The sequence below is a fragment of the Syngnathus acus genome, chromosome 1 (genome assembly GCF_901709675.1).
Source record: "Syngnathus acus chromosome 1, fSynAcu1.2, whole genome shotgun sequence".
In the NCBI taxonomy this organism is placed as follows: Eukaryota; Metazoa; Chordata; class Actinopteri; order Syngnathiformes; family Syngnathidae; genus Syngnathus; species Syngnathus acus.
The window spans coordinates 632118-658791 of NC_051087.1; the positions used below are offsets into that span (position 1 = coordinate 632118).

The 26674-nt window shown below is 48.2% G+C and overlaps 5 protein-coding genes across 12 annotated transcripts; 3 read left to right on the forward strand and 2 right to left on the reverse strand.

The window, feature by feature from the left end:
- The first annotated feature begins 2386 nt into the window (after window positions 1-2386).
- On the forward strand, window positions 2387-8763 carry LOC119122887 (protein FAM83F-like). Its single transcript, XM_037251579.1, has 5 exons — window positions 2387-2971; window positions 5525-5692; window positions 5986-6107; window positions 7562-8280; window positions 8367-8763. The coding sequence occupies exons 1-5, from the start codon at window positions 2501-2503 to the stop codon at window positions 8411-8413; spliced, it is 1527 nt and encodes a 508-aa protein (XP_037107474.1). The 5' UTR covers window positions 2387-2500; the 3' UTR covers window positions 8414-8763.
- A 62-nt stretch (window positions 8764-8825) lies between these two features.
- Window positions 8826-13368, reverse strand: cyth4b (cytohesin 4b). 2 transcript variants are annotated; one of them, XM_037251786.1, is made up of 13 exons: window positions 13235-13368; window positions 12192-12274; window positions 12020-12090; window positions 11657-11720; window positions 11172-11290; window positions 10997-11077; window positions 10795-10907; window positions 10543-10691; window positions 10365-10476; window positions 10217-10293; window positions 9871-9942; window positions 9648-9802; window positions 8826-9440 (listed from the first exon to the last, which is right to left on the reverse strand). In XM_037251786.1, the coding sequence occupies exons 1-13, from the start codon at window positions 13245-13247 to the stop codon at window positions 9359-9361; spliced, it is 1191 nt and encodes a 396-aa protein (XP_037107681.1). In that variant the 5' UTR covers window positions 13248-13368; the 3' UTR covers window positions 8826-9358. The 2 variants fall into 2 exon arrangements, with proteins under 2 accessions (XP_037107681.1, XP_037107601.1); XM_037251706.1 differs by having other exon boundaries at window positions 8828-9440; window positions 9871-9945.
- A 484-nt stretch (window positions 13369-13852) lies between these two features.
- rac2 (Rac family small GTPase 2) lies at window positions 13853-16296 on the forward strand. Its single transcript, XM_037252321.1, has 7 exons — window positions 13853-13964; window positions 14949-15020; window positions 15109-15226; window positions 15315-15377; window positions 15586-15745; window positions 15817-15953; window positions 16095-16296. Exons 1-6 carry the CDS (start codon window positions 13930-13932, stop codon window positions 15945-15947), a joined length of 579 nt encoding a protein of 192 aa, XP_037108216.1. The 5' UTR covers window positions 13853-13929; the 3' UTR covers window positions 15948-15953; window positions 16095-16296.
- A 2049-nt stretch (window positions 16297-18345) lies between these two features.
- On the forward strand, window positions 18346-19855 carry LOC119121487 (somatostatin receptor type 5-like). Its single transcript, XM_037249075.1, has 2 exons — window positions 18346-19208; window positions 19301-19855. Exons 1-2 carry the CDS (start codon window positions 18426-18428, stop codon window positions 19853-19855), a joined length of 1338 nt encoding a protein of 445 aa, XP_037104970.1. The 5' UTR covers window positions 18346-18425.
- Window positions 19856-20320: 465 nt separating this feature from the next.
- LOC119123369 (protein CutA homolog) lies at window positions 20321-22889 on the reverse strand. 7 transcript variants are annotated; one of them, XM_037252688.1, is made up of 7 exons: window positions 22647-22889; window positions 22143-22308; window positions 21874-22105; window positions 21419-21478; window positions 21042-21087; window positions 20924-20973; window positions 20321-20846 (listed from the first exon to the last, which is right to left on the reverse strand). In XM_037252688.1, exons 3-7 carry the CDS (start codon window positions 22050-22052, stop codon window positions 20747-20749), a joined length of 435 nt encoding a protein of 144 aa, XP_037108583.1. In that variant the 5' UTR covers window positions 22053-22105; window positions 22143-22308; window positions 22647-22889; the 3' UTR covers window positions 20321-20746. The 7 variants fall into 7 exon arrangements, with proteins under 7 accessions (XP_037108583.1, XP_037108524.1, XP_037108340.1 ...); XM_037252629.1 differs by having other exon boundaries at window positions 21874-22022; window positions 22244-22311; XM_037252445.1 differs by having other exon boundaries at window positions 21874-22022; window positions 22244-22308; window positions 22635-22889.
- Window positions 22890-26674: the final 3785 nt, after the last annotated feature.

The following is a 26674-nucleotide window of genomic DNA, read 5'->3' on the forward strand; positions in this document are numbered from 1 at the left end:
CCGCCCACATGTGGGTTGGAAAAGCCCCGTCCACTTGCTAAAGGACTGCTAAGCGGGCTGATCACCGAGCATCGATCCAAATGTCAGCTACGCCGCAGCAGCTACGCCGCAGCAGCTACGCCGCAGCTAGCCGGCGGGAAAGCGGCATCACGTCCTAGCGTTGGTGCTGCTTTCCAAACGGCAATAAATCGGCTTCCAAATAAGTGTTGTTTTTGGAAAAATGCTAATTGGTGCAGTTTTGGGCTGCGGCTGGCATGCGGCCTACACTACAATGGAAGCCGAAGGAGGTCCTTTGCATTCAATTCCTTCCTTTCATTACTTTTACGGCGCCGCGCTTTCTTCGGGCGGAAGCGTCCGTTCGATATTTCAACGCCATAGTTTTGTCATTTCATTTCACAGCCGTCGACCAACGGCCACGTTTACGGCGTCTTCTCACTTAAATCAAAAGCTTGTGTTGCAAGGCACGTTTGGGCGGCTCCTCCCAACCCATCCTCCCTCCCTCCCTCCCAGCCAGCAAGTCAACACTCAGCCCACGGTTACCATCTCCTGCTGCTCCTCTTGGGTTTTTTGTTTTCTTTTTCCACCTCCTTCAAAGAAACTTTGAAGCCTTTTTGTGCCACAAAGATGACACAAACAAACACTAAGGAGGTTTGGCATTGGTTTGCAATCAATGCTCAATTAACCGTGATGGTGTGAGAGGAAGGAAGTTGAAATACAGCAAGTCCATCCGTCCATCCATCCATCTTTTTTATAACGTAAATTTTGCTCAAGGTGAGAGGTAAGCTGGAGTCCATCCCGGATGGATGACTCAGGGCCAAGACCGAGCTCCTCTGAATCAACCTCCACGTGGGCACTTTTGTCCACGTCAGTCTTTGACAAAGGTGTTCTCGTCGTTTATGTAAATATATTGAAGCGGACGAGTGTCGAAAAAGTCAACCTACACAAATGTGGGACGTCGGGGCCCTTTTAAGGTGCAAACTCAAACCCTATTCGCTTCCTTCCTTCCTTCCTTCCTTCCTTCCTTCCTTCCTTCCTTCCTTCCTTCCTTCCTTCCTTCCTTCCTTCCTTCCTTCCTTCCAGAAGCTCATTTGGGTCTTGGACACCGATAATGGAGTCAAGGCGACCGACCCCTGTTTAATTTGCTGTTTGTCACCGTCACCACCACCGTCACCACCACCACGCAGAGGCTCCGAATGGCTGCGAGCGTGCGAGGAGGCTAATGACACGCTCTTGCATAAATAGCAGCCACGCACGCACGCACACGTAAGTCTGAGGGCATAATGAGGTGGTCGCTCCTATCCATCCCCGACCCGAGTCAATTAAAGCATGTTTACGCTCGTCGGGTTTAGAGGGCGAGCGAGGCAAACAAACCATTTTGGTGGATTTATGTTCAGCGCGCACAACACAATCAGATACAGTGCAAGGATTTGAGCAAATGGTCCGCCTTTGTCACTCAGTTATCCATCCATCCAAAAATATAAATAGTTGCTGTAGTCCTTCATATTTTTCTGCTATCTTACTGTCCATAAAAACAAAAGTCAACATCGGAATAAACGGTTTAAAAATGCAGTGTGTCCAATGTATTTTTCTGCTCCCCTCATCTCAGAGAGAAACTCCTATTTGCAATTTGTACACATAAGTACTATAAATATAACATTGATAACCGAGTGAGTGCCTGGTCGTAAACTTGAAAAGTTGCGTTCTATTTTCTTGTATTTTGCTGCCGTCTGGTGGCGCACAGAGTCATTACAGCATGGTGGCGTTTTAGGATCAATTGAATGGAGCACGGTCTACGTATATTTGAAATAACCATAAAATAAATAAAATGATAAAAAAGAAACGGGGGAGGCAATGATTACATAATAAGACTAATGACTTGGAGACGTTAAGCAGCATATCACGCATGACAGCAACACCACTGGAGCTATTAGCTAACCACAAATGATGCTGGAACAATGAAGTCCAACTCGTTGGCATAACGTAAACACATTCAAGACACTTATAGATAGGACATTTTGAAAAAGCCATTAAAGGAACACGTTTGGTTTCAATGCATCCATTTCCACGAAAGCATGTGACGTTTGTCACGCCCTTCCCGTTTAAATGTGAACTTTGCTCAGTTTTCATAATGTGCTGCACATCAATAATAATAAAAAGTACACGACGTCAACAAAAACCAAAAGTGGTGCGTTCGGGTGCCGCTTGGAAATGTGTCAAATTGGGCTTTCCTTGAGACCGAGTAGCAACGTGGATATGTTGAATGCTGAGAACGTGAGGAACTAACACGTGCTGTTTGTTTGAAAACTTTCTTTACGACGTGTTCATTAGGATAGTCTAAATTCCGCTTGCCAGCGAAGGCAGCACACCCGGCCGCGCCCCTTTTCCACTCCCCCGGCCTCAGGTAACTTTGTGCGCTCGGGCTCTCTTCCTACTGCGCGTCGATTCGAACCGGCCGGCCGCAACTCTCCTTCGGGCCAAGCGCACGGAACGGACAGCAGCCATGGCCGAGTCCCAGCTCGTGTGCATGGAGGACGGCCGAATCGGCGTCCAGGTGGCCGAGACGCGGCCGGAGTTCTACTACAGCGAGGAGCAGCGCGCCGCCGTCGAGGAGCTGCTCAAGAACGGCGACGGCGCGTTCAAAATGCGCCTCAAGGACGACAACATGAAAGATTTTTTATCCGCCAGGGAGGTGAAACTGCTCACCAATAACTTTAAACACTACGACGCGGCCGGGGAGGGGGAGCGGGAGCGGGAGGCGGGCGCGCGCTCGTCTCCGTCCTCGGACTCCGGGGTCCACTCCACCTACTGGCCGCAGATGTCCGACACCGAGGTGCCGCCGCTGGACATTGGCTGGCCCAGCGGGGGCTTCTTCAAGGGGGTGACCCGGGTGGCGATCCACACGCACCCTCCCAAGGACAACGGACCGCATATCAAGGAGGTGGTGCGCAGGCTCATCCAGGGGGCCAGCAAGGTGGGTGAGCGCGCGCGCGTGCGCGCATGCATCATCATCGTCATCATCAAAACAAACGATTACTAATTGGAACGTCCCTGGAGTGCCTTATTTTGCGGATCCCGACAATGTGGTCGGCGAATGATGGTTTTGCAACCGACCACCGATTTTGCATATAAATGCAAATGATCGACCGAGCCGATCGGATCTGTCTTAAGTCGAATAGGATCATAAGTGGCATCATGGTTAAATAACTGCACTGCATTTACAAAGTTTGACTTCTTGAATCGCTCTCCTCCCTGTTGTAAATAATAGATACTACCTTGCGCCATAGAAATGACCCGAGCGACGAGACATTCGGTTTAAAAATTCCATCCACAGTCAAAACAAAACGTCCCCGTCTAACGCCACATCTGATCATTGAGGTGAGTCAGTTCAAGTCAGGGTTCTTTGCCAGTTTGTCTCAATTCAAGTCGACTTTATTTGTAGAGCCAACCATAGCTGCATACAAAGTGCAAAAGAAACCTTGCACAATAGAAAGAAACATGTGATTATTGGCGTTTATTTACCAAATTCATTCCATTTTAATCATGATGTGGGCCACCACGATTAAATGAATTTTGCACTCGAGTGTTAAACAGTAGTGCAATCAAAATACACGTTTTCTCAACGTCATGAAGAATTTTAATGAATCATTGTAATTACAAAAGTCCCCCAAATATGGTCCTCGTCCTTTCATTTCTTTATCTCTGCCAAAGAGCTTTATATGTTTGCATAGGGTGGTTTTTATTTTATTTTTTTAAGCAGCTGTAGGTCAATAAGAGCCTTGAATAAGTTACCGTTGCGGACGTGCATCCTGGAGGTTTCGTGACATACTTTTTTGTTTTCTTACTAAGGCTGCCTGATCAACTGGTTTCAGCCATTAATTGATCTTAATTGCTCAACATGATTACCAAATAAAAAAAAAAGGGGGGGGGGGGGGGGGGAGTGATTTTGGAGTTGTTTTATTTTTTATTTTAAACAAAGAAACTGCTTGCTCCTAAGCTTTTTTTTTCTTAATCAGGAGAGGTCCCAGAAGGCGAAAAAACCGAACTTTTGAAACCAGTCACTGTCAGTTGCTTTTTCAAACGTGCCAGAAAAGAGGCCATTGAAATGAGACATTTGTCCAAACATATCCTCCATGGCAGTGCTCATCTTCTTGTGTGCGTGCGGAAAGCCGGCTATTGCACAAACGTGCCAAGTTAGAGACCGACACGCGAGCTGACGTCACACCAAACATGTTTATTTCCTTCATCGGCCGGAGATGAGGTCACCGCGTTGCTATGCTGCCGGGGCATTTCCAAAGTTTCATTTTTGAAGCTCGACGCCCGTTTGGGAAAAATTGGTCAGGTGGTTTGTTTTTATTTTGGTTTCAATTCATTTGTCACTACAGGGCAAAGCTTTTGCGACTGACGACAACAACTGTTTGGTGTAGTCTCCAACTTCGGGGCAGTCAAAACGCAACAAGGCCTCTTTCATTTCATGAACGTATCCACTTCCTGTCGGCCATTTTGGAAGTGATTTATGAGCACGGCTGGCGTACGGCCTCGTATTGTCTCGCAATCGTGTAATCAATAACGGTTTGGTTGTGGTGCTCGAGGCCGCCGCAAACGCGTCCCGGCGCGCACGGCAAATATTTGAGCAGGCCACACCGGCTCAGACTTGTCAAGGTGTCAAGGCTGAGGTGGAAAAGGGCAAAAATGCTAAGGGGAAGTTGCAGGAAAGAAATCGGAATCAGCGGACTTGATTGCCTGCCCGACTGGTTTTGTCTTGAAATTCCCCGAAAGCAAAGCCGTGTTGACGATTTGCGCTCTACGTGTTGAAAAAGTCCAGGCGCTCATCGAGGGCCAAAAGCGATGAGTCGGCACTCGGAAGTCCATATTCATTTGTCGTTAAAGGAAGAATATGATCCATTTTAGCATTTGCGAGTACGTTCAAATGTTGTTGAAAATACGTTTGAACATACATACAGGTTGTCACTTCCAGGGTTCCGTAGTTGTACGATTATTTGCTTTTGCGTCTCCTTTTTTCTTTCTTTTGGGAAAGGCTGCTTCACAATCCAGCCGGACGCCCGGAGGCTCTTTGAGACTTTTTTTTTTTTTGTGTGTGCGGGCATACCTAATGTAATGGCCGCTTTGAGCCTTCTCTTGGAGGAACGCCAAGCTGTCAGCGACAAGTTCAATGCAAGAGCAACGCTCGTAACTCCTCTGGGGAAGGGGCGGGGGGGCATCTTGCTCCACTTCAAATTCTAGAAGAGTGCTCGGAAAGGAGAAGCCGAAAAGTTTCCACCATTCATTAGGTTGCGCAATAAAGGCGGGCAGTGAAAGGGGGGGGGGGGTGAGTCAGTGGTTCACTTGTGTGGCCTGCTGAATACAACTAACTCATTCAAATTCAGTCATCAGAAGTAAATGATGAGGGGAGGGGGGAGGCCAGTCATAAGTCATGACATCCATCCATTTTCCCGGCCTTCACCACCACCCACGTCTCGGCCTTGGCTGAAGAGTTTGCGTTGTGCCCCCCCCCTTGTCCTGGTAGGTGATCGCCATCGTGATGGACCTGCTCACCGACCTGCAGATCCTGCAGGACCTGATGGACGCCGCCTGGCGCCGCTCGGTGGCCGTCTACATCCTGCTGGACCAACACGGCGTGCCGCACTTCCTGGACATGTGCTCTCGGCTGCAGATCGGCGCCCAGCACCTGCGGGTAAGACCCTTCGTGCTAAGCCCTTGCCGCTTCTTGCTTTGGTCCGGATGCAAAAGGTGGACTTGACTGGAAGAGGTTCTGAATTTGCATACATTTACCTCCAGCGGACACCTGCAGCTCTTCTTTTTTTTTTTGCTCGGAATCATTTCCTGGTACGGCTCACCGCAAAAAATGCGGGACGCCGAGCCAAGCGCAGGCTGACATTTGAAGCTCTTGAAACGGCTGACGTGTTGCAACTTCTCGTTTCCGGATGGTAAAAATGTTTGTCGTCCCAAACTGCGTGTGAATTGCAGAACATTCGCGCCCGGACCCTCTCCGGGGTGGGCTTCAACTTGTCCTTCGGCAGACTGCCCGGCTCCTTGTGCTCCAAGTACATGCTGGTGGACGGAGACAAAGTGGTCTTTGGATCCTACAGGTGAGAAACTCCAACGTCCCCAGGAAATCATCTCCCATTGGTCCATGTGACGATTTACCATTTGCCTTCTACCTAGCAACAAGTTCTACATTTGATTTTGTTTTTTTTTAAAGCCAGCGTCCGAAGCCAGATTCACTTTGCAATATGAAATTTGATGGTGCGAAATAAAATCATCCCCCTCAAAATTGTTCACTAAGATAAACAAGCAAGCTAATTCAAGCCAGAGCAAAGGTCAAAGTTCAAACAAACAAGTGCGCTTTGAGCCAGCCCACTTTCATTTCACTGCTCCGCCACACCCAGCAAGCAAACCTGCCTCAAGACTCGAAGTTCTTGTTTTGAACAGCTTAAGTGCTTCGTCATTAGCGTCCTTCCATTGACGCCAGCGAATTACAACAGGTGTCGGTTCCGCCTCGGCTGTCAAAGTGTCAGCCGGGCCTCAAACTCATTAAACTCAAGAAGCTGTAAAGGCCTCGCTCCCAATATTTGGGATAAAGCAGCGCAGATCGACATGCAAAGTGAACATTCACATTCCTCCGCATTTTCACGGTATCAATACTTGCATAATCCACATTTTATTGATTCGGATGATGACTGAATCAAAGTTCAAACGCAACATAAACCCCAACAAATTGAAATCCTTACGCGAGTGAACAGTTGTCGCTTTACGACCAACTATATTTATTTATTCGATATAATTTCGTGGTTATTTCACATTCATGCCGTTAAGACTAACGTCGCAAAAGTCAAGGCATTGTCTTTGCCCACATGAACGATGAACTCGGTGACAAAAGTATGAAAACATTTACACTGCAGCGACATTCCAACAATGTACACGCGTATCTTGCCACTGACCGTGTGAAGACACTTTGCTCGGAAGGAATTTAAAAAAAAAAAAAAATCACTCACCATTTGGTGGCGGGCGGCGTCTTCGTGCCAGCCGGCCGGCGTCTTCCCGCCGAATTCCGAGTCCAGCGTTAAGAAAGTGGCACCATGTTGGTGGCGTTGTCCAAAAATAAAGTCATTTTCAGCGAGCAGTGTTGTGTATTTTTCGAAAGACGAATGTGGCGACGAAGCCGATTCGGGCGACATTGGTCGAGGCCAAGAAAGAAAGTCGCCCGCCAGCCCGCCAGGTGCCCTCGGCTGTCAAATTAACCTCCGACCGGAAGTTTCGCAAGGGTCATCTTTTATTTCCGGTGTCAGCAAAAAATGTTTGGATGCTTTATGCTGCTGTTGAAGTGTGCCAGCAACACAGTCATTTCATTTAATTAATAAATAAATGAATGAAGAAATAAATAAATATGAAACCATATTTTAGGGGCAAAATGCCCCCATTTCAGGGCATTCTGGAGCCATGACAGTGATTCATTTGATGATTGTTTCAAAATCGTTCAGCCCTAACGTAATGTCCCGCAATCGTCATGATGTCACACTGACAAGTCTTTCCCACGCGACAGTTACTCGTGGTCCTCGTCGCGCATGGACCGCAACACCATCACGGTGATGACGGGCCAGGTGGTGGAGTTCTTCGACCAGGACTTCCGCGAGCTCTACGCCGTGTCGGAGAAGCTGGACCTCTTCCGCGAGTTCCACGTGAGCCCGCCGGCCAACACGAGCGCCAGCGTGCGCTCCAAAGCGGGCCCCAAGCGGCCCCCGCTTCCCGCCACCACGTCCCGCTTCCAAGTCAGCCTCGGCGACCCCCGCAAAGTCAATAACATCGAGGTGCCCGCTCACAAGTACTACAACCCCAAGTACTTCCTCATGTTCCCGGACACGCCGCAGCCGCCGAGGTCCCTGCAGGGGCCCACCAGACCGTCCGAGCTCTTGCGGCTTACCGTGCCCCAGGAACAGATCACCAGCAGCGAGAAACTGGACCGCCTCAGCCCGCTCCCGTCGGAACCGGTGGAGTTCTTCAAGAAAGCCAACGGCGTCCCGCAGGAGAAGAAGAGACTGACGCTGAAGCAGAGGATCACCAAGAGATTGTCGTCCAGCAAGCTGTCCCTCAACAGCGGGAGGGCCAGCCCCGCCGAGTCCACGGGACACCCGGGGAGCCAGGACCCCCTGGAGGTCAAGGTCAAGTCATCCACCAACAAGCTCAAGCTCCTCAAGAGGCCGTCCACGCTCGGGCCCAGGACCGACTCGGTGCAGACGTTAGACACCACGCAAGACAACAGCAGTGAGTGATGTGGTACGGTGGATGGAAAAAGTCCGCTGGGCACTTTTTGAATCTTTCTTCTTTTTTTTTTGCTGTTTGTTCCGCAGGCCTGAAGAGTCACCGCCGACCTAAGCAAGTGTGCAAAGTGTCCTGAGGTAGACAAGCAGATTGTTTTTCCTCAAGTATATTCCAAACGGTTTACAAGCACTAAATTCACTTTTGTTAGCGGGCCTCAGACGTCCTGCCGCTCGCTGGAAGTGGCGTGCTAGCTCAAGGGCTGACCAATCAAGCCGGCTAAAAAAAGCCACACAAAAAAAAAAGCCCAGTGCCTTCTTTGTTGTTACCCAAAAATAAAATCACTTTTTATCCTTTAATTTGTGTTCATAATGCGGATTCTTTGAGGTCATGTTAAGTAATGAGGTGCAATTTGCACAAAGGTTGTACCCACTTCCGTGTTGCAGGTACTAAATCAGTTGAAATAAAATGTTGCAGTTCAGATCAAAACAATTACTTTTCGTTTGTTTTTACCATTATTTTAGCGAAAGAAAAAACGCAACAAGAAATAGTCTTGTCTTTTGAATTGGTTTTTTTTTTTGGCCACTTGAGGGCAGCAAAGAACACTTTGATTCACTTTTATATTCGGAACAATGCTCAACATGTAACATACTTTTACACAAAGAGCCATTTTCAGGCATTAGTCATGAAATGATTCAACGGCAACGTGACAAACCCAACAAAATCTTTTGTATATTTACAAGTATTTCTGAAGCAGAAGTCGACTCCCCGGCAAGAGGAAGTGATGAATGGTTCAATCCTGAAAGAGGTGCACCCTCATTTGTCAGCAAACTTCCCCAAAAGACACATTCCTAATTTCGCGGCGTGCCACGCTTTTTGAGCCTGATCAAATCTTTGGGCTTCATTTCTCCGTCGGATGGCGCCACTCCACTTAAGGCGGGCGGGCGGGCGGGCGGGCTCGGGCGACCGTGTTCAACAACTTGGGTGGGAGCCCAGCCCGGCCGGGCACCCGCTTCCGTCAATAGGAAACGATTTGGATCCAAAATGTCCGCCGGCGCGTGAGTTCTTTTGACCGGTGTCTGGTTCAGTCCTGCTGGTTCTGCTTGATTAGTTTCTTCTTGCGCTGGGACACCAGGTCGTAGAAAGGGTCCCTGGTGATGCTCGCCCTTTTCAAAATCAACACCGAGACGGACCGCAAATGAGCTTTGTTCTGTTGGTACTACGAGAATATTGTTTGATTTGCCGATTGCAAGATGGATTTTTTTAGAAAGCCATCAAAAAATATTGATTAAAAAATAATAATAAAAAATAATATCAATACAATAAAAAGAATGAAACAAAAACAAAATCTGCTATGTGCGGGCGTGGGGTACCTGATGGCGTGGATCCAGGAGTCTCTCTCGCCGGCGCTGGCAGCGCAGATGGCGTACGATTGGTGTTTGCCCTCCACCACGCGGCCGTCCGTCTCCGTCTTGCACGCTTTGATCTTCTGACCTCGACTGTTGGGGTTGTACAGCTCCAGGCAGTACTGGACGGCAAATTTCCATCCAAATTCAAAATACAAATCATATGGAGAAAAATGGATAGAAAGCTCACAGGTTTGCGGGGAAAGGGGACGTCCCGGACGCACAGGTTCTCCAGAGGGATGATGCCTCGAGGCTCTTTGTCCTGCTGGCAAAAGTCAACCATCAGGAGTGGCGAATGTGAAGAGATAAAAGTCTACACACCCCTCTTATAGCCAGAGGGAGGATGCGAGTCGGACATTATGGTGGAAAATTCATCTTGGTCTCATTTGAACAGGGGGGTGTAGACATTTGATACACACAGAGAGAGACAGAGACAGAGACAGAGAGAGAGAGAGGGAGAGAAAGAGAGAGAGAGAGAGAGAGAGAGAGAGAGAGAGAGAGAGAGAGAGAGAGAGAGAAAGAGCGGGAGGGCTTACGGTGGTGAACTCAAAGTAGTAGAGGCAGTTGTCAGTGAGGATGAACCATCGCCTCTTCCACGTCTTCACTCGGCCGCCTTCGGCCCCCCCAAAAAAACAAATGGTCATGAAAAAGGCCAAAGGAGGAAAGAAGAGAGCGCACATTTACCCAGCTTGAGGAGCCATCCTTCTCTGTCGGGGTTGAAGAACGTGTGCGTCAGGTCGTTGCCGTCGTCCTCGGGAATCTTGAAGGGCTCCTTGCGGATGCTCTCGTAAAGTTTCTATGAGGGGAAAAAAAAAAACGTTTATTGACACCACCACAAAAAGGACGGAGCGGCGCTTTTTACCGAGAGCAGCTCTACGGGGAGGTCGCGGCCGTTGTTGATGCCTTTGTTCATGCAAACAAATCGCTCCAGCGTGGTCTTGTCCTTCACGTTGGGGTTGTGCAAGCTGGTGTTCAGCATGATGATGGCGAACGACAAGATGTAGCACGTGTCTGTGCACAGGAAGTGACATCACGGAAGAGGCCCAGACCAGCAGAAGTATGGGTCAATGCTCAAATGAAAAGGTTCTGGTTCCGGTCCTGAACCAAAACTTACCGGTGGACTGGAAGACGTTTGCGTTGCATTGGCAGTATCGCGCGGCAAACGCCTCCATCATGCGGTCGATCTTCTGGGCCTCGCCGGGCAGACGGAAACTCCACAGGAACTGTCTGCCGGCCGGCCGGCCAGGTGAAATGAAATGTGATGGACGTCATTAGTATGATGTCATAAGATGACATCAGAGCGTGTGGACGCAGACCTCAGCGCCTGGACCAAGTTGAGGTCGGAGAACTCGTGAAGTTCCACAAAGGCCTTCAAGGTTTGCAGGTGGAGCTCGTCCCTGATGAAAAAGAACAACAATTCATGGTCCTTGGCTGAATTTTCCAGAAAGTCTCCGCCCAGCAAAGATTTTGGAGGTGGACGCGGTCGTTCACCTTTCTCCCAGGAACTCTCCGATGGCCGTCTTGTTGAGGCCCTCCTCCTTGTAGAGGAAGTCGGCGATGCATGCAGCGCTCTTCTCCAATAACTTGTTCTCCACCAGGTAATTGATACCCTGAACCACACACACACACCTCAAGTGATGACAAATCAAGGTCAATCCAGATCTGATCCAGATCTGCTCCAGATGGCACATTGTAAACGCAACACGCTCTGCTTTTGCATGTTAAAAGCAGTGCGCTCTGCTCAAAAGGGAGTCTGCATGGAAAAAAAGTTCGTTTTTGTCCCTCTCGTCCTTTCACATCTTCAAATGATGCATTGAGGTCCACGTTTGCAGTACACAAACAACTGCTGCGATGTGTCGAGTGTGGCGGAAACAGCACAGGCGGCGGCGACACGCTAAACAGGAAGTGGTCGCTTCTCCGAGACGGCTCGGGCAAACAAAGGCGGCAAAAAAGCACTTGGACTTTTTGCCGCTCACCTTCTTAGGGTCCATGTTGAATTTTTTCTTCCCATTGGAGAATTGTTTCCTTCCCATGCTTTTGCTGCAAGAAAACACAAAACACTTTTTGATGACAAGTCACCAAAACAACAGCTTGGTTTGGAAATTTGGAGTTGCCTGGCTGCAATTGAACCAAATGCCGAGGACCTGTTTGGTCCCAAAAATAGCCACTTCTGACCAAAATGGCGGATTGACTTTGTTTTGCCAGGCATGGCTTTGTGAGACTTCATTTTATTTTATTTTGGGATTTCTTTGTGTGGGTCTACCATATGTCAGATTGCGAAGTAAAAGTTTCCAAAATATGCTCTGCCATTTTTTGATGCTCACGCTAGACCGGCCTACCTTTCCTCGGTCTCGGCCAAGTCGAAATTGAGAATCTCGGCCATTACGCTGTCAATCTCATCCTTGAGTTTCTGCACACACACACACACACGCGCGCGCACACACACACGCACACCAAGAAAAGTCTCCATCAAATGTCCAAGATGTCTTTTGTCATGATCAAAGATGGTACCTGGATGTCATCCAGAAGTCCTTTCTTGTGCATCTTGATGCTCTCCAACTCCAACATTTCGGCCGTTGTGAAACCCGACAGAACTGCAACAGCCCAGATGAAATCAAATCATCCAAAATATCAAATATGTGACAAAAACAACAATCTGGCTGATTCTGGAACAAAAGTGGCCTTCTACTTGATGGCCCACATTGTATGTGAGCTTCTGCATCAGTAACTTGATTGCTGTGGACTAACGAAAGCGGACGGAGGTGTGATCATGTGATCGTCACAGCGCCCCCTCGTGGCGCATGCTCGCTTCTTGTGAATGACACGGTGAGCCAAACGCCCTTCCTGTGTGCTGCTTGTGCAACACGCACGCACGCACACACACACGCACGCACGCACGAGGAGAAAGAAGAAGCAGCGTTTAAATAGTCGCCATATGGAGGAAATGAGAGCACGCTTGACTTTGCTCTGCTCAAAAATGTAGAGACACTTTCCCATTGAGGAGCATTAGAAAGCATCTCTAAAGATTTGCAATGACTATTGGCTCGCTTTGAAAGGAGGTTTGCATGTTTACATTTGTGTCTCGGTTCAAGTTTTAGGGGAAATTGAAAAGAACCGAAAGTTAAATTTGGAATTCAAAATAAAGCAGTGGCAGAACGACTCAAATGTGGGTTTGAACGTCATTTTGGTTTGTACTGCCTCTCTCTGGTTTAAAAGGACTATTCTTCAAACGCTTTGTATCACATTTATATGACTAGAATATTGTATCTCAACATACACGTATTATATTATATTTTTTTCATTCTAAACTTAAAATGTCATTTTAAACTAAACAGCTATCAACAAACATTTTTAAATGCAAAACAAATTTGTAATTTATTCAATGGCCAGGGGGAAAAAATCAAGTTATGTATAAATTCAAAACTTTGAAGTAAAAAGAAGGAAATAAAATCAAAATTCTGAACATTTAAAAGGCAACCCAAAATGTCAAAGGCAAGGGGGAAAAAAAACCCCAGGAAACAAATATTTAAAAAATAAAATAAAATTCATCTTACCCATGTCAGTCATGAGCTCCACCAAAATAAAAAACGCAGCGTGACAAAAGCAGAGTGAGCTGGTGTGGATGCTGCTTCAGCACAAAGCGTCCAAAGTGACACTTGAATGACAGACACATTCACCCCCCACCCCCAAGAAAAATAACAGGAAGTCACCCTTTCAAAATAAAACCACTGAATGGACATCAGGAAGGAACATGATGTGCTGACATTTTTTTAATCAATCATATGTCATGTTCCAGCAGTGATGTCTTGAACTTCCTTTTCTTGTCCAAACACATACAAAAAAAAAAAAAAAAAATTAAATTAAAAAAAAAAAAATATATATATATATATATATATATGTATATGTGTGTGTGTGTGTGTGTCTGTTAGTCTGCATGCATATATATATATATATATATATATATATAATAGAATAGAATAGATCTTTATTGTCATTGTCACCTGTACAACGAAATTTAAAAAGTGCCAACCAAAAAGTGCCAATATATATATATATATATATACATACGTATATACAGGAAGCTGAAAACAAGCGACTGCGACACCTCAACCGCCTGCACAGCACACACATAAAGTGAGAAGTGCGCATGTGTGTGTGTGTTGCATGTGTGTGTTACAGCTTCCTGTGTTGTCACACGGTATCTCGTCTTTGAGTGTGTGTGTGTGTGTTGAGTGTGAAGAGGCGCAGCATGCAGGCCATCAAGTGTGTGGTGGTCGGAGACGGGTACGACTTTTTTTATTCATTTATCACGCTTTTATTCAACTTGATCAATCAATCTAGCACTTTTATTGTTTTTATTGGCATGATCGTTTGGACACTCTTGCCATTACGTGTCGACGATGAGTCGATTTACACGAGAAGAGTATGACTCGAGCACGAGGGCGCAAAGTGTCGGCGGGCCGCTTCGTCGCCGGCGAAGGAGAGAATGTTCTGATTTGTGTGTCCGAGCGTGAGAGACAACTTTGGGCAAGTTCCTTTTCTGTCCACAAAGTGGGCTTCGCAAGCAAACATCTCTCGCACGGTCGGTGGTGCGCCCGTCGGCTCAGAAAATGGACCGAGAGGTCCCCGGAGACACAAAAGTCCCACTTCCCGCGACTCCACGGCTTTATTCTGGCTGACCCACCGGTTCAACCGACTCAATGAGAGACGAGCTGAGAGAGCGTGTGACTGTCTGTCTAACTAACTAACTAACTAACTAACTAACTAACTGGCCTACTAAGCAACTTGCTCACTCCTACTCACTCACTCACTCACTCACTCACTCACTCACTCACTCACTCACTCACTCACTCACTCACTCACTCACTCACTCACTCACTCACTCACTCACGGCAAGCAACTTGCTAACTCCCTCGCTAGCACCCCCCCCCCCCTTTCCAACCCAATTGACCAAACTAACGAAAACCCTTCATATTAACAAAAAGCGAGTGACTTCTGCAAAACACATTTTGCGTCTAGAGTGTTTGGATGATTCTGTTGACATCATCAACGTGCATTGAGCGCTAATTTGCCATTTGCTTGTACAAACGGAACCTCATTCTTGCATCCTGTGCGGTCGTTTGAAAAGAAAAAAGAAAAAAAAAACTGGAGCTTGTGTGTCAGGTGTGACGCCAACGCATCCATCTCCCCACTTCCTGTTTTCAAACACTTCACTTCCTCTTTGCACGCACTCTTCATTTGACTGTTTTAAGCGTGTGTGTTTTCCAGGGCGGTGGGCAAAACATGTCTGCTCATCAGCTACACAACCAATGCCTTCCCGGGGGAATACATCCCCACTGTGTGAGTGTCCACACACACACACACACACACACACCACGTCATGAGAAGGCCATAAGAGTCCAATTGCTTTTTTTTCGTTGACTTTGAGCTTTGACAACTACTCGGCCAACGTGATGGTGGACAGCAAGCCGGTCAACTTGGGCCTGTGGGACACAGCGGGCCAGGAGGACTATGACAGACTCCGGCCGTTGTCCTACCCGCAGACGGTACGCGCACACGCGCACACACACACACACACACACACACACACTCCTGGACACACAGGCTCAGAGTCACATGTGTGCGTGTGCACAGGACGTGTTTCTGATTTGTTTCTCCCTGGTGAGTCCGGCTTCGCACGAGAACGTCCGAGCTAAGGTACGTGCTACGTATCGATGACAACAATCCGATCCTAAAATCCGACCTCCAAACGCTAATCGGGGATTTCAACTTGAATTTGAAATCCACTGCCTGTCTTGATTTAAAACCCGACTTTAAAAGCCACGTTGAAGGCCTAAATGGAATAGCTGGAACGTTTAGCGAGGTCCCGTGTCGCCGTGGTAACGATGCGGCGTTTACGCACCAGTGGTACCCAGAGGTACGCCACCATTGCCCATCCACGCCCATCATACTGGTGGGCACCAAGCTGGACCTGCGGGACGAAAAGGACACGGTGGATAAGCTCAAGGACAAGAAACTGGCGCCCATCACGTACCCGCAAGGTCTGGCGCTGGCCAAGGAGATCGGTGAGGACCCGACCCGTGGCTGCGGCGCCCCCAGCTTTGCTAAGCGTTTTTTTTGGGTTTTTTTGGCGCAGACGCCATCAAGTACCTGGAGTGCTCGGCGCTGACTCAGCGAGGTCTGAAGACCGTATTCGACGAGGCCATCCGAGCCGTTCTTTGTCCTCAGCCCGCTAAAGTCAAGAAGAAGCCCTGCGTGCTCATCTGACCTCAGGTGACCTTTGACTTGAAAATCAGGACCACAACAGCAGTATCATGAAATAGCACTTATTGTCTTTTTACCAATTGTTTGTTTTCTTTCATATCTAAGCCAGAAAACTGTCAAATGTATTTTTTGTTTTCCATCATGAGGCAGAACAAAGTCCTTCATTTTTCCAATCAGAAGATTAGCGCAAGCAGGTATCGACCGATGGCCTTCCTCAAGAACGTCGAACGCTTGAACGCACGCGAGAAATGCCAGCAAAGTGGACGGACATGAAGCTAAGCTGTGTCAAAGCTGATGCTCACGCAAACGGATGAGAAAATAAATGCTTCTTGCTGTCATTTCAAAAAGAAAAGTCAAGGCCTGCAAGCCCCTCATTCATCTCCATTTGACCTGTGTGTGTGTGTCTCCGTGTAAGAAAGTTACATTGCAACTTGAAAGTATACGACATCAAATTTCTGGTCACATGACCTTTAACTAAGAAAATTCCTAAAATATATTTTTTTTTTCTGGAAAATGACTCAAAAAAGAAAGCAGGTGAAGAAAATTGCAATTTTTTCCCTCCCAAATTATTGAGTGACTTTTTTTTGCTGGACTTTGGCTCGCTTTCCGACCGTTTGACATTGAGAATGCGTGCCGATTTGGTATGTATAGCGGCGCCTTGATCGATACGCTCTTAGCGCGTCACCAGAAAAAAAAAAAAAGGGAGTTTGGGAGGGAGCAGCTGAGCGGATGGAGCGTGCTTGCCTCTGGAGGCTGTCTGGCTGTCTGTCTGTCTGGCTGCATCTTCACGCCTGCTCCGTCATTTTGGACAGGGACTCTCAATCGGAACAGGTAAGTCTTTTGGATTCCCTGGTAAACACTTTTGGGAGTATCATTAGGAAAAAAACATGATGGATTTTGGGGTGACAAAATGTTTCAACTGGAGCAGGAATTTGATTCTTCACACATGGGGAGACTTTTTTGTTTTTCATTTAAATTGTTTATTTGCAATTTTTGTGCTAAGTATGAAAGCATATTGGATGATGTATTTCAACTGTATTAATAGTCTAATTAATATTCTATATCTGCATTCTTGTATTTATCAGACACGCTATTTTGAATGATTGGATTTATTTTGGTCTTATAATGAATGCATTCAGTATGCATACAAGTGATTTGTGTCGAATCATTTGGAATGTTTGTCACATCATTTCATGAGTCCCGTATTGCATTGACTTTCTGTTTTTATGGATCATTGTACCTTTGTATTGTTTCTATTGCATTGTTATTGTCTTTATTATTAAGTGCATAATGAATCATTTTTCAAATTCTGTTATCATCCATTTTGAGGATTTATGTTTCGTCTCAGGTGTTGCTTGAAATGAGCAAAAATGTATTTTTAAAATATTTGTTAAACTATTTTACATATGATATTTTTATCATGAATACTATATCATGATGGACAATGTCTGGCGTCTGTGTTAACGTGAAAGCGTTCAATCGCGCACTGTCCCTCGTCCATGACAGGACAGCGATTGATTATTTTGGGCGAATTTACGATCTCATCAATATTGAGGCCATCTGAGAGAACGGAGCAATTTCCCCGGCGTACAGGAGCAAATTGATTCAAATCGACGTTGTCGTCGATGAATCGACTTCTGCTCGTGTACGCACACGTCGAGCCACCTGAGCGCTACTTGATGCCCAATGGCCGTGCGTCACGTTGTCATTGTGTTGCTTGTCACCCAATCGGCCCCGTGTCGTTAATTAGCGCTGGGCTTGATCTGGGAAAACACCCAGCATGCATTATGGTGGCATTTCTTTTTTTTTCTTGACCCATGCGTGGTAAGTTCTCGCTCCCGTAGTTTTCCCTTAGCGCCAAATTACATCAAGGTTGACAAGATGCAGGCCAAATTGTCGGAGAGTTTTTTTTTTCTTGTTTTAGATAGAGAGTTTCAGTTGTTTGAGAGTTGTACTTTACTTTTTTTTTTTTTCTTTCTTCCACATGCACTGGCGTCCAGTTGGTCAGGGTTCACGGCGGTTGTTTATCCTCCCTATGTGGGAACATTTTATCCCCAGCCGAGCGGCGCCAATTATCGGCCATTACAAGCAAAGGCCGCGGGTGTGCCTGCGCGCCGCGTAGTGACCATTAGCCAGCCTTGTTTTGGTTGTGATGGCGTCGGAGCGCCAAGATAATGAGCGCCTTACCATTCAGCTGGCCTCCGTCCGCTTCATCTATTGACATACAGAGTGGAAACATCTGGCAGGCCATTTAAAGGACGACAAGACCATTGTTTGCCTTGTTTGACGGGTTATGCATTTGACCAAAAAAAAAAGAATTTGGTCAACTCTAGCGGTAGGTTATTCATGACGCAACTTTATGGAAAATAAAAACATCACCTGCGAGTGGCTGGCGACCAATTCAGGGTGTCGTCCGCCTTTCGCCCGATGTCAGCCGGCCGGGATTGGCGCCAACATCTCCGGCGACCCTGAACAGGATGGATGGATGGATGGAAGTCGCAAAGCAAAGTGGCTCATTTTCTGTTTTCACCTGACGGAGCGCGCAGGTTTCCCGAATGCCAGCCGACGGTCCCCATGGAGCTCCTTCCGATTAGCCAGGACGTCGTCCCCTCTGCCGCCTGGTCCCTTTTCAACGGCACCCACAACTTGACCGGGGAAGCGCCGCCGAGGTCAGAGGGACCCCTCCCGGGCCCGGCGGGCGTCTTGATCCCACTCATCTACGGCGTGGTGTGCGCTGTAGGCCTGGCGGGCAACACCCTGGTGATCCACGTGGTGGTCAACCACAGCCCGGGGTCGTCGGCCACCAACATCTACATCCTCAACCTGGCCGTGGCCGACGAGCTCTTCATGCTGGGCCTTCCGTTCCTGGCGGCCCAGAACGCGCTCCTCTCCTGGCCCTTCGGCTCGCTCCTCTGCCGGGTGGTGATGACGGTGGACGCCATCAACCAGTTCACCAGCATCTTCTGCCTCGCCGTCATGTCCGTGGACCGCTACCTGGCCGTGGCGCAGCCCGTGCGGGCCGGGCGCTGGCGGCGCCCCCCGGTGGCCAAGGCGGTGAGCGCGGCGCTGTGGCTGGGTTCCTTCGTGGTGGTGCTTCCGGTGGTGGCGTTCGCCGACGTGAGGCAAGGGGACGGGGACTGCGGAATCGTGTGGCCGGAGCCGGTCGAACTTTGGAAGACCGTCTTCATCGTGTACACCTTCGCGGTGGGATTCTGCGGCCCCCTGCTGGTCATCTGCATATGCTACCTGCTCATCGTCATCAAGGTAAGGAGTGCTTCGGCAAGCGTTGACGTGGCCGCCGTAAAAAGGAAGGGATGGATCATTTTGGTATCGATAACGGATCGTTTGGTCCTCAGGTCCGCAGCGTCGGCAAACGCGCTCAGGCGACATCGTCGCGGCGCCGTCGTTCCGAGCGCAAGGTGACCCGCATGGTGGTGGTGGTGGTGGCCGTGTTTGTGCTGTGCTGGCTCCCCTTCTACGCCCTCAACATCGTCAACCTCTTGGTGGTTCTGCCCGGCGACCTGCGAGGCCTCTACTTCTTCGTGGTGGCCCTGTCCTACGCCAACAGCTGCGCCAACCCCATCCTCTACGCCTTCCTGTCCGACAACTTCAAGCGGGGGTTCCGCAGGGCTCTGTGCCGGGCCTCACGCCGGGTGCGCAGCCACCAAAGGGTGGACTCGGACGGGGGGCGGCGCCCCACCGAGGACTGGGGCGGCATGGTTGCGCGCGGGCCGGGGAGCCGAGGGGAAGGGGCCGAGTGCGGCGAAGCGAGCCCGCAAAAGAACAGGACGGAAGGTCCGCAAGGTTCTGGGAGAGAGGGGACTCCCGAGGAGGAGAATGGAGGAGGACGGGAGCAGGGAGAGCCAAAGTCACAAAATGAAAAGTCGGCGCTGGAAATCAGCTGCTTGTGACTGGCGTGTCCTTTGCGGGTTTCAAACTTAATGTGTTCCCTTTAGGAAACACAAAACTCCTCAATGATGTCAAGAGACCAAAGAGTCTTTTGTACTCCATTGGAGACCCAACTGTCACTTTCAAAGCCTTCATTTCACAACCTAACCCTGCCCTCAAAGCGTCATTAAACACCATAAGTAAAAACTTTCAACTCAACTGGATGTGCGTCGGCGCTAAAGCTAAGCGCTAATGCTAAGCGCTAATGCTAAGCGCTAATGCTAAGCGCCAATGCTAAGCGCTAAAGCTAAGCGCTAAAGCTAAGCGCTAAAGCTAAGCGCTACAACTAAGCGCTAAAGCTAGTTCAACCTCAGTGTGGCTGCTGCTAATATAGTTATTGTTGTCTAGATATAGTATATGTATGGTTAATATGTGTAAAATATTCAAGTGTTATAAGGTATTAACAAAAAAAAAAGCTGAGACTTAAGATAAGAATTCAGTTTTATTGTATTCTTTTTTTTTGTGGTGCAACTAAGCGCGACATTGTGGAGATTGCAGTGAAATCCTATTGTGTATTTATTGGACGCTGGCATTTATTTTTTTACATTATAAAAAAAAATCTAGATTTGAAAACAGGTCAATTTGACTGGTTTATATAGTAATTGTTGTAGCAATTATTGTATGCTTTTGTGTTTGTTATGACTATTTTCATAGGATAGCCGCCATTTTACGCTACCGTATTTGTTTGTACAAAATAAAATCACAATTGCCGTTCGATGGCTCTGTGAAATCAATTGAAATGAAGGAGCGATAACGCCTCCTAGAGACCAAAATACAAACTTGACTACAGCCATTTTCTTTTTTTGGCAGGGAGTAATTAGCATACTAATCACCTGCCCATGAGTACCGCGTCCTCATTCGGGCACCACGTCGGCGATCCACTTGAGGTAGGGCGGGTTGCCTTGGTGGATGGGCAGGCTGATGACTTCGGCCACCTCGTACGGGTGGTTCTGACTGCGAGCGGCGAGGAACAGCGCGCTCGTTAAAATGCAACAGGGCGCCCCCGATTGACGCACGACTCGAGGACTTACCGCACGTAGTCGGTGAGAGCGAGGACCTTGGAGCTTCTGGTCTTGATCATCTAAATGGGCCGAAAACGCGCGTCAAACGTCTCGACGTGCATTTTGAAAGGGCCGCTGGCTCGCTCACCAGCAGAACCTCGCTGTCCTCCTGGATGGCCCCTTGCCATTCGTACCTGGCGATATTAACGACAGCAAAGTTTGACCTGGGCGAAGAATATCCTCCGAATAATCGTGTCGGTGGTTCTCATCAAATACCACCTGAAAAAGTACTTAGCTGCTCAATAAATAATAATACGAATCTTGTATTGGGACAGTAGGTAGCATTTACCAGCAGAGGAAGCCCAGGTAAAGGGCCACACTTTTGAGAATAACTAACCCAAACTACGAATGACGGATCTTTGTAAAAGTATGATCAGATTGTCTGACGTTAGTTCAAGGTTGCTCCATCAATGAGAGAAGTGTCATTTTGTTGTGAGCAGCATTGCGCGCGAGTGCGACACTTACACGGATGTGACGGCTGGAACAATGTTGACGCAGGCGGCCAGCTTCTGCTGCACGATGCCCCTGCGCCAGCAACACAAAACAAACAACACATATTGAGAAAATGTTTTCTTTTGTTTACACTCTTCAAAGAGCACCAATAATATGTGCATTTTTATCAGCAATTATATGCATTAGACATTTAGTATACATTTGATCCTTGTTAAAATATAAAAAAAAAAATCTAATATCTATTGTAAAATATTAAAAAAGATGAAAATAATCGGCAAAAGAACGCAATTTTTTGAATTAGAAAAAGATACTGGAAAAACTAAATGGAGTGTGGAACAGAATGTAAAATAAGACTGAGCAAAAATGCTTCCTGCTGCGTCACACACCACACGATGAAGATCAAAATAAGACTGAGCAAAAATGCTTCCTGCTGCATCATACACCACACGATGAAGATCATGAGCAACCTGGCCAAGTCTTTGGCCACCGTGTCGTTGGGGCAGGTGACGAAGGCGGCCGAGTGCGCGCCAGACGCATACGTCTCGGAAGCCATGGAGAAAGCCCTCGGTCCCACGCTCCTCAGCAGCTGGAACATAAACACGCTCAGCAGCACCGTCTGACCGAGGAGAGGAGAAAATGAGGTCATGAGAGCAAACACTTTTGCAGACTTACTGTGGGGAAAGGAGCAAAGAGCGCAGCCTTTTAATACTAAAAAAAAAGGAGCAAAGAGCGCAGCCTTTTAATACTAACTTAATAGAAGATGCAGACTTTCTTCATAAATAGTAAAGTTACATTGACGCACAAGTCTTATAGATTGTACAGCTTGTACACACTAACCAGAAGCCAACCTTGCAGCGCCTCAAAGCGGGGATGTCCAATACGCATGCCCCAAACACGTATGGCTGCTTGGGACAAGACACAAGCACATTCGTTAAACAAACACCACAACTAAGAACGTAATGTCGTTCTCTCGGGACTTTCAATAAAAACATCTAGCTTACACATTTGCATTTACATAAAAAAACAAGTAAACACATTTTAATCATGCTCAAAAAATGTCGCGTCGAAAGTTTTGCTTCACCACCTGTCACGCCTCCTTTGTCAAAACAAGCGGTTAGCGTATATTAGCCCCTCAAAGGCAACTCAAGGCCTCTTTATAGGACGTATTTAAAGAGTATATCAGTGCCATAAGATAAAAACGATAGTGTTGGTGTGTGTTTTAACGTACGTGTCAATTTACCTGCTGTTTATAGCTAGCGCCAAGCGAGCGAGCGACGACACTGCCGTAACGTCGAGAACACGAGAAGTTCTACCAGCCGACAACTGATAGTAAGAGATGACAGACACGGGCTGTGTTCAAATATATTCACTTACTAATCACAATAAAGGGATTATTTATACTGTGAACTCGACTGTTCACTTATACTCAGGAGAAAATTTGTTTTCCAGCGCTAGTTGATCGCGCAGTTAAATACGTCATTATGTCGTAAAGTGTGACAACTGCCGTCAATCGTAAAGCCGCGACGTCACTACAAATAAATAAATCGCGTTGGGTTTTGCGACAGATCATTGACATTGACGACACCACACGTTTGTTTTTAAGGTGGGGGTCGACTTTATTTGTAAAATAAACGACATATTTCATGTTTTTCTCCAGAACGTCTATGGCTCAGTGGGTAACGGATGGATAAAGTTGAAAAAAAAAAAAAACTATCCCAGAAAAAGATCTAAAATGTAAAATATCATTTTTAATTTTATTTTATTTCTTTTAACTGAGGACAGCGAGAGCCAACTTGAACCGTGCCATCAGGCTAGCGAAGCGAAGCCACAGTCGGAAAATTCAGGATTGTTTCCACGACGCCAATAACACCAGGAGTATGTGGCAAGGCATACGGGCGATCACGGACTACAACTCACCCTCCCCCCCGGTGGGTGAGGTTGATGCTGACTTCCTAAATGGTCTAAATAACTTCTTTGGGCGTTTTGAGGCACTGAACAGCACTCCGGCAGTTAAAACTGTTCCCCACCAGGAAGAGGAGGTCCTCTGCCTTGACTCAGCCGACGTGTGGAAGACTCTGAGAAGAGTCAACCCACGTAAGGCCCCAGGCCCCGACAACATACCTGGGCGGGTGTTCAAGGAATGTGCAGGCCAGCTGGCTGGTGTCATCACAGACATTTTTAACATCTCGCTGGACCAAGCCAAAGTGCCAGTGTGCTTCAAGGCTGCCTCCATCATTCCGGTGCCGAAGAAACCTCAAATCACCTCATGGAATGACTACAGACCTGTGGCACTGACTCCCATCATGATGAAGTGCTTCGAAAGGCTGCTCAAAGATCACATCGTCTCCAGACTCCCCCCAACATTCGATCCGTTCCAGTTTGCCTACCGGCAGAACCGCTCCACTGAGGATGCCATCTCCTCCGTTCTTCACCTGAGCCTGGCTCACCTGGAGGGGAGGAACACCCACGTGCGGTTGCTGTTCCTGGACTTCAGCTCAGCGTTTAATACCATCATTCCACAACATCTGGTGGAAAAACTGGAACACCTGGGCTTCAGCACCCCCCTTCGGAACTGGCTGCTAGACTTCCTCACCAACAGACCTCAGTCAGTCCGGGTCGGACAGAACACCTCCGATGTCATCACCCTCAGCACAGGCTCCCCTCAGGGCTGCGTCCTGAGCCCCCTGCTGTTCACCCTGATGACACACGACTGCGCCCCCAGGTTCACCACCAATCACATCGTGAAGTTTGCAGACGACACAACGGTGGTGGGCCTCATCAGGGACAACAACGACCTGGACTACAGAGAGGAGGTGGAGCAGTTGGTGGGCTGGTGCAGAGAAAATAGCCTGATCCTGAATGTGGAGAAGACGAAGGAGATCATCGTCGACTTCAGGAAGAACCAGCCTCACCACGCTCCACTGATCATCAACAGCTCAGCTGTGGAGGTGGTCAGCAGCACTAAATTCCTGGGAGTCCACATCACAGACGACCTCACCTGGTCTGTGAACACCACAACACTGGTCAAGAGGGCACAGAAGCGCTTGTACTTCCTGCGGAGGATGAGGAGAGCCCACCTGCCCCCACCCATCATGAGGACGTTCTACCGAAGCACCATAGAGAGCATTCTGACAAGCTGTCTCTCGGTGTGGTGTGGAGGTTGCAGCGCCTCCGATTGGAAGAACCTGAGGAGAGTGGTGAGGACAGCAGAGAGGATCATCGGGGCTCCTCTTCCCTCCATTCAGGACTTGTCATCCCAGCGCTGCGTGTCCCGAGCCCGAAATATTATCAGTGACCCATCACACCCCCACCATGGACTGTTCTCCCTGCTGCCCTCTGGGAAGAGGTTTCGCAGCATCCGCTGCAGGTCCACCAGGTTCTGCAATAGTTTTTTCCCTGCTGTCGTCAGACTGCTGAACATTCAAACGTAGCATTCCTCTGCACACTTGTAAATACTGCTTTTTGTCTCCTGCACTGTTAACATACTTTATCACTGCTGCACTTTGTACTTTCATATTTTTATATAGAATGTCACTTTTTTTTTTTTTTATAACCAGCCGAAATACCTCTACATTGCTGAAAGCCGTATGCAACGAAATTTCGTTTTGTACACACCAGTGTTGACAAAATGACAATAAAGTTCTGTCTAAGTCTAAGTCTCTAAGTCTAAGTCTTAATGAAAAACCGTGGGTTTTATCAAACAAGCCGTGACGTCCATTATTGAACATGCAGTGGCAGTATTGGCCACTGGGTGACGACATTTCGGCACTTGTCCGTGGAAATTCGTGGGAGCATCATGCCCATCACCTAAACACACGCACACGCGCACGCACGCACGCACGCACCCACTGATTTATTGCACGTGCACGCAGCCACTCTGTTTGATAACATTCCCTTTTCCTCCCTCACACTGCTCTCATTGCCTCCATCTTAAATGAAACTGGATGAGCGTCTCATAACCGCCGCACACACTCAGCGCACATGCAAAAAGACAGACAAACGCTTCCTGCGAGTGCACGGATGCACATCAAAACGCGGGAAGACACATAAGCGGCTGCTTTTCGCAATGATGGCAGCGCCGAGAGGAGGCGGCGGTGGTGCGGGTGAAGGGGGGGGGGGGGATGCTTGTTCCCATGGAAACTGTGCAGTCAGCACATCTGTACGTCCTCCCTCGTCGGCATCCGTGGCCTCTCGCCACCACAGCTGGACGTGACACGCACGCACACGTATACGCGGCGCCCCGACCGCGTTGCCATGGTGACCACCTGGCCCTCCGCCCATTGCGTGTGCATGTGTACTACGTGCAAACTCTTTAGTGTTTTATGAGCTGATTTCATCCTCTTCTCCCTCTCCGTGCCTGTCCATCAGCTCTTCCTCCTCCTCCTCCAAGCATGAGGAGAATCGATATGTTTTCAATTTGCAGCAGAGCCGTCCTCTTCTGCATTCTAATCAGCTCTCGCCGCCGGCCTTTTAAGTGCACGCCGCGTGGCAGAGGACATTGACGCCGACTGCAGCGTCCCCACTTTCACCCCCCCACCCCTTCTGTTTCAGAATGGCGTGCCGCAGAGTTGTTTCATCCTGAAGCGTTGGAGGGCCGCAGGGGAACTTGTTGCTTTTTTGTCAAATTTGCAGCCAAATTCATTCTTTGGTCTCATTCAGACAAACAAAAGTGTGTGACGGCTCGATTCGTTCATGAAGGAAACACCTGAGAGTGACAATACAGCCGAGCGACACGTTAAAAGCCGCAAGTCTTGATGCTAACGTTGCACGTCGGCCACTACAGGGGACCTCAAATGCTGTCAAAATGTTCCGTTTGCTTTTTGGAAAGGCGGATTTGCTGCTACGGTAAAAGTGCGGTCCCTCCATTCGAGTATTTGCGTTTCTTCTCAGGACCTCGACCAGATTCCGTCACGGAGTCGATCCATCCATCATCATCCATCACGCCGTCGACTGACTGTTTGTGTCTGTGTGGACAATCTTCCGGTGTTTGACCTTCAGATGCCAACGTAACAACAAGACGTTTGACATGATGGAAGGCAGGAAGAAGTGTCGGCATGAGGAGGCGGAACAGGACGAGAATGTTAAACATGTCCTTTAGACCCCCGAGAAGGAAGAGGAGAGGAGGGAGCCGTTTCTTGGTGGCCACTTGAACCACCACGACACCGCCTTCTATTATTCATCATTCCACAAAACGACTTGCTGCGTCCACTTGAGATCATCTCAAGTGGGATTATCCATGGCGAATGCTCACCCTAACCCAAAATGTTT

Bases quoted from the DNA above. Each gene is read 5' to 3' on its own strand.
- LOC119121487 (XM_037249075.1), top strand. From the start codon at position 18,426: ATGGATGGATGGAAGTCGCAAAGCAAAGTGGCTCATTTTCTGTTTTCA. The intron at 19,209-19,300 runs GTAAGGAGTGCT...TTTGGTCCTCAG, and splicing joins ACCTGCTCATCGTCATCAAG to GTCCGCAGCGTCGGCAAACG.
- LOC119123369 (XM_037252629.1), bottom strand. From the start codon at position 22,291: ATGCGTATTGGACATCCCCGCTTTGAGGCGCTGCAAGGTTGGCTTCTG. The intron at 21,479-21,873 runs GTTGCTCATGAT...TTGCTGGCGCAG, and splicing joins GTGGCCAAAGACTTGGCCAG to GGGCATCGTGCAGCAGAAGC. The intron at 20,847-20,923 runs GTAAGTCCTCGA...CGCCGCTCGCAG, and splicing joins GCTCTCACCGACTACGTGCG to TCAGAACCACCCGTACGAGG.
- LOC119122887 (XM_037251579.1), top strand. From the start codon at position 2,501: ATGGCCGAGTCCCAGCTCGTGTGCATGGAGGACGGCCGAATCGGCGTC. The intron at 6,108-7,561 runs GTGAGAAACTCC...CCCACGCGACAG, and splicing joins GTGGTCTTTGGATCCTACAG to TTACTCGTGGTCCTCGTCGC. The intron at 8,281-8,366 runs GTGAGTGATGTG...TTTGTTCCGCAG, and splicing joins CACCACGCAAGACAACAGCA to GCCTGAAGAGTCACCGCCGA.
- rac2 (XM_037252321.1), top strand. From the start codon at position 13,930: ATGCAGGCCATCAAGTGTGTGGTGGTCGGAGACGG. The intron at 13,965-14,948 runs GTACGACTTTTT...TGTGTTTTCCAG, and splicing joins TGTGTGGTGGTCGGAGACGG to GGCGGTGGGCAAAACATGTC. The intron at 15,021-15,108 runs GTGAGTGTCCAC...GTTGACTTTGAG, and splicing joins GGGGAATACATCCCCACTGT to CTTTGACAACTACTCGGCCA.
- cyth4b (XM_037251706.1), bottom strand. The intron at 9,946-10,216 runs GTAAGCCCTCCC...GACTTTTGCCAG, and splicing joins ACTACTTTGAGTTCACCACC to CAGGACAAAGAGCCTCGAGG. The intron at 9,441-9,647 runs GTACCCCACGCC...GATTTTGAAAAG, and splicing joins TCCTGGATCCACGCCATCAG to GGCGAGCATCACCAGGGACC.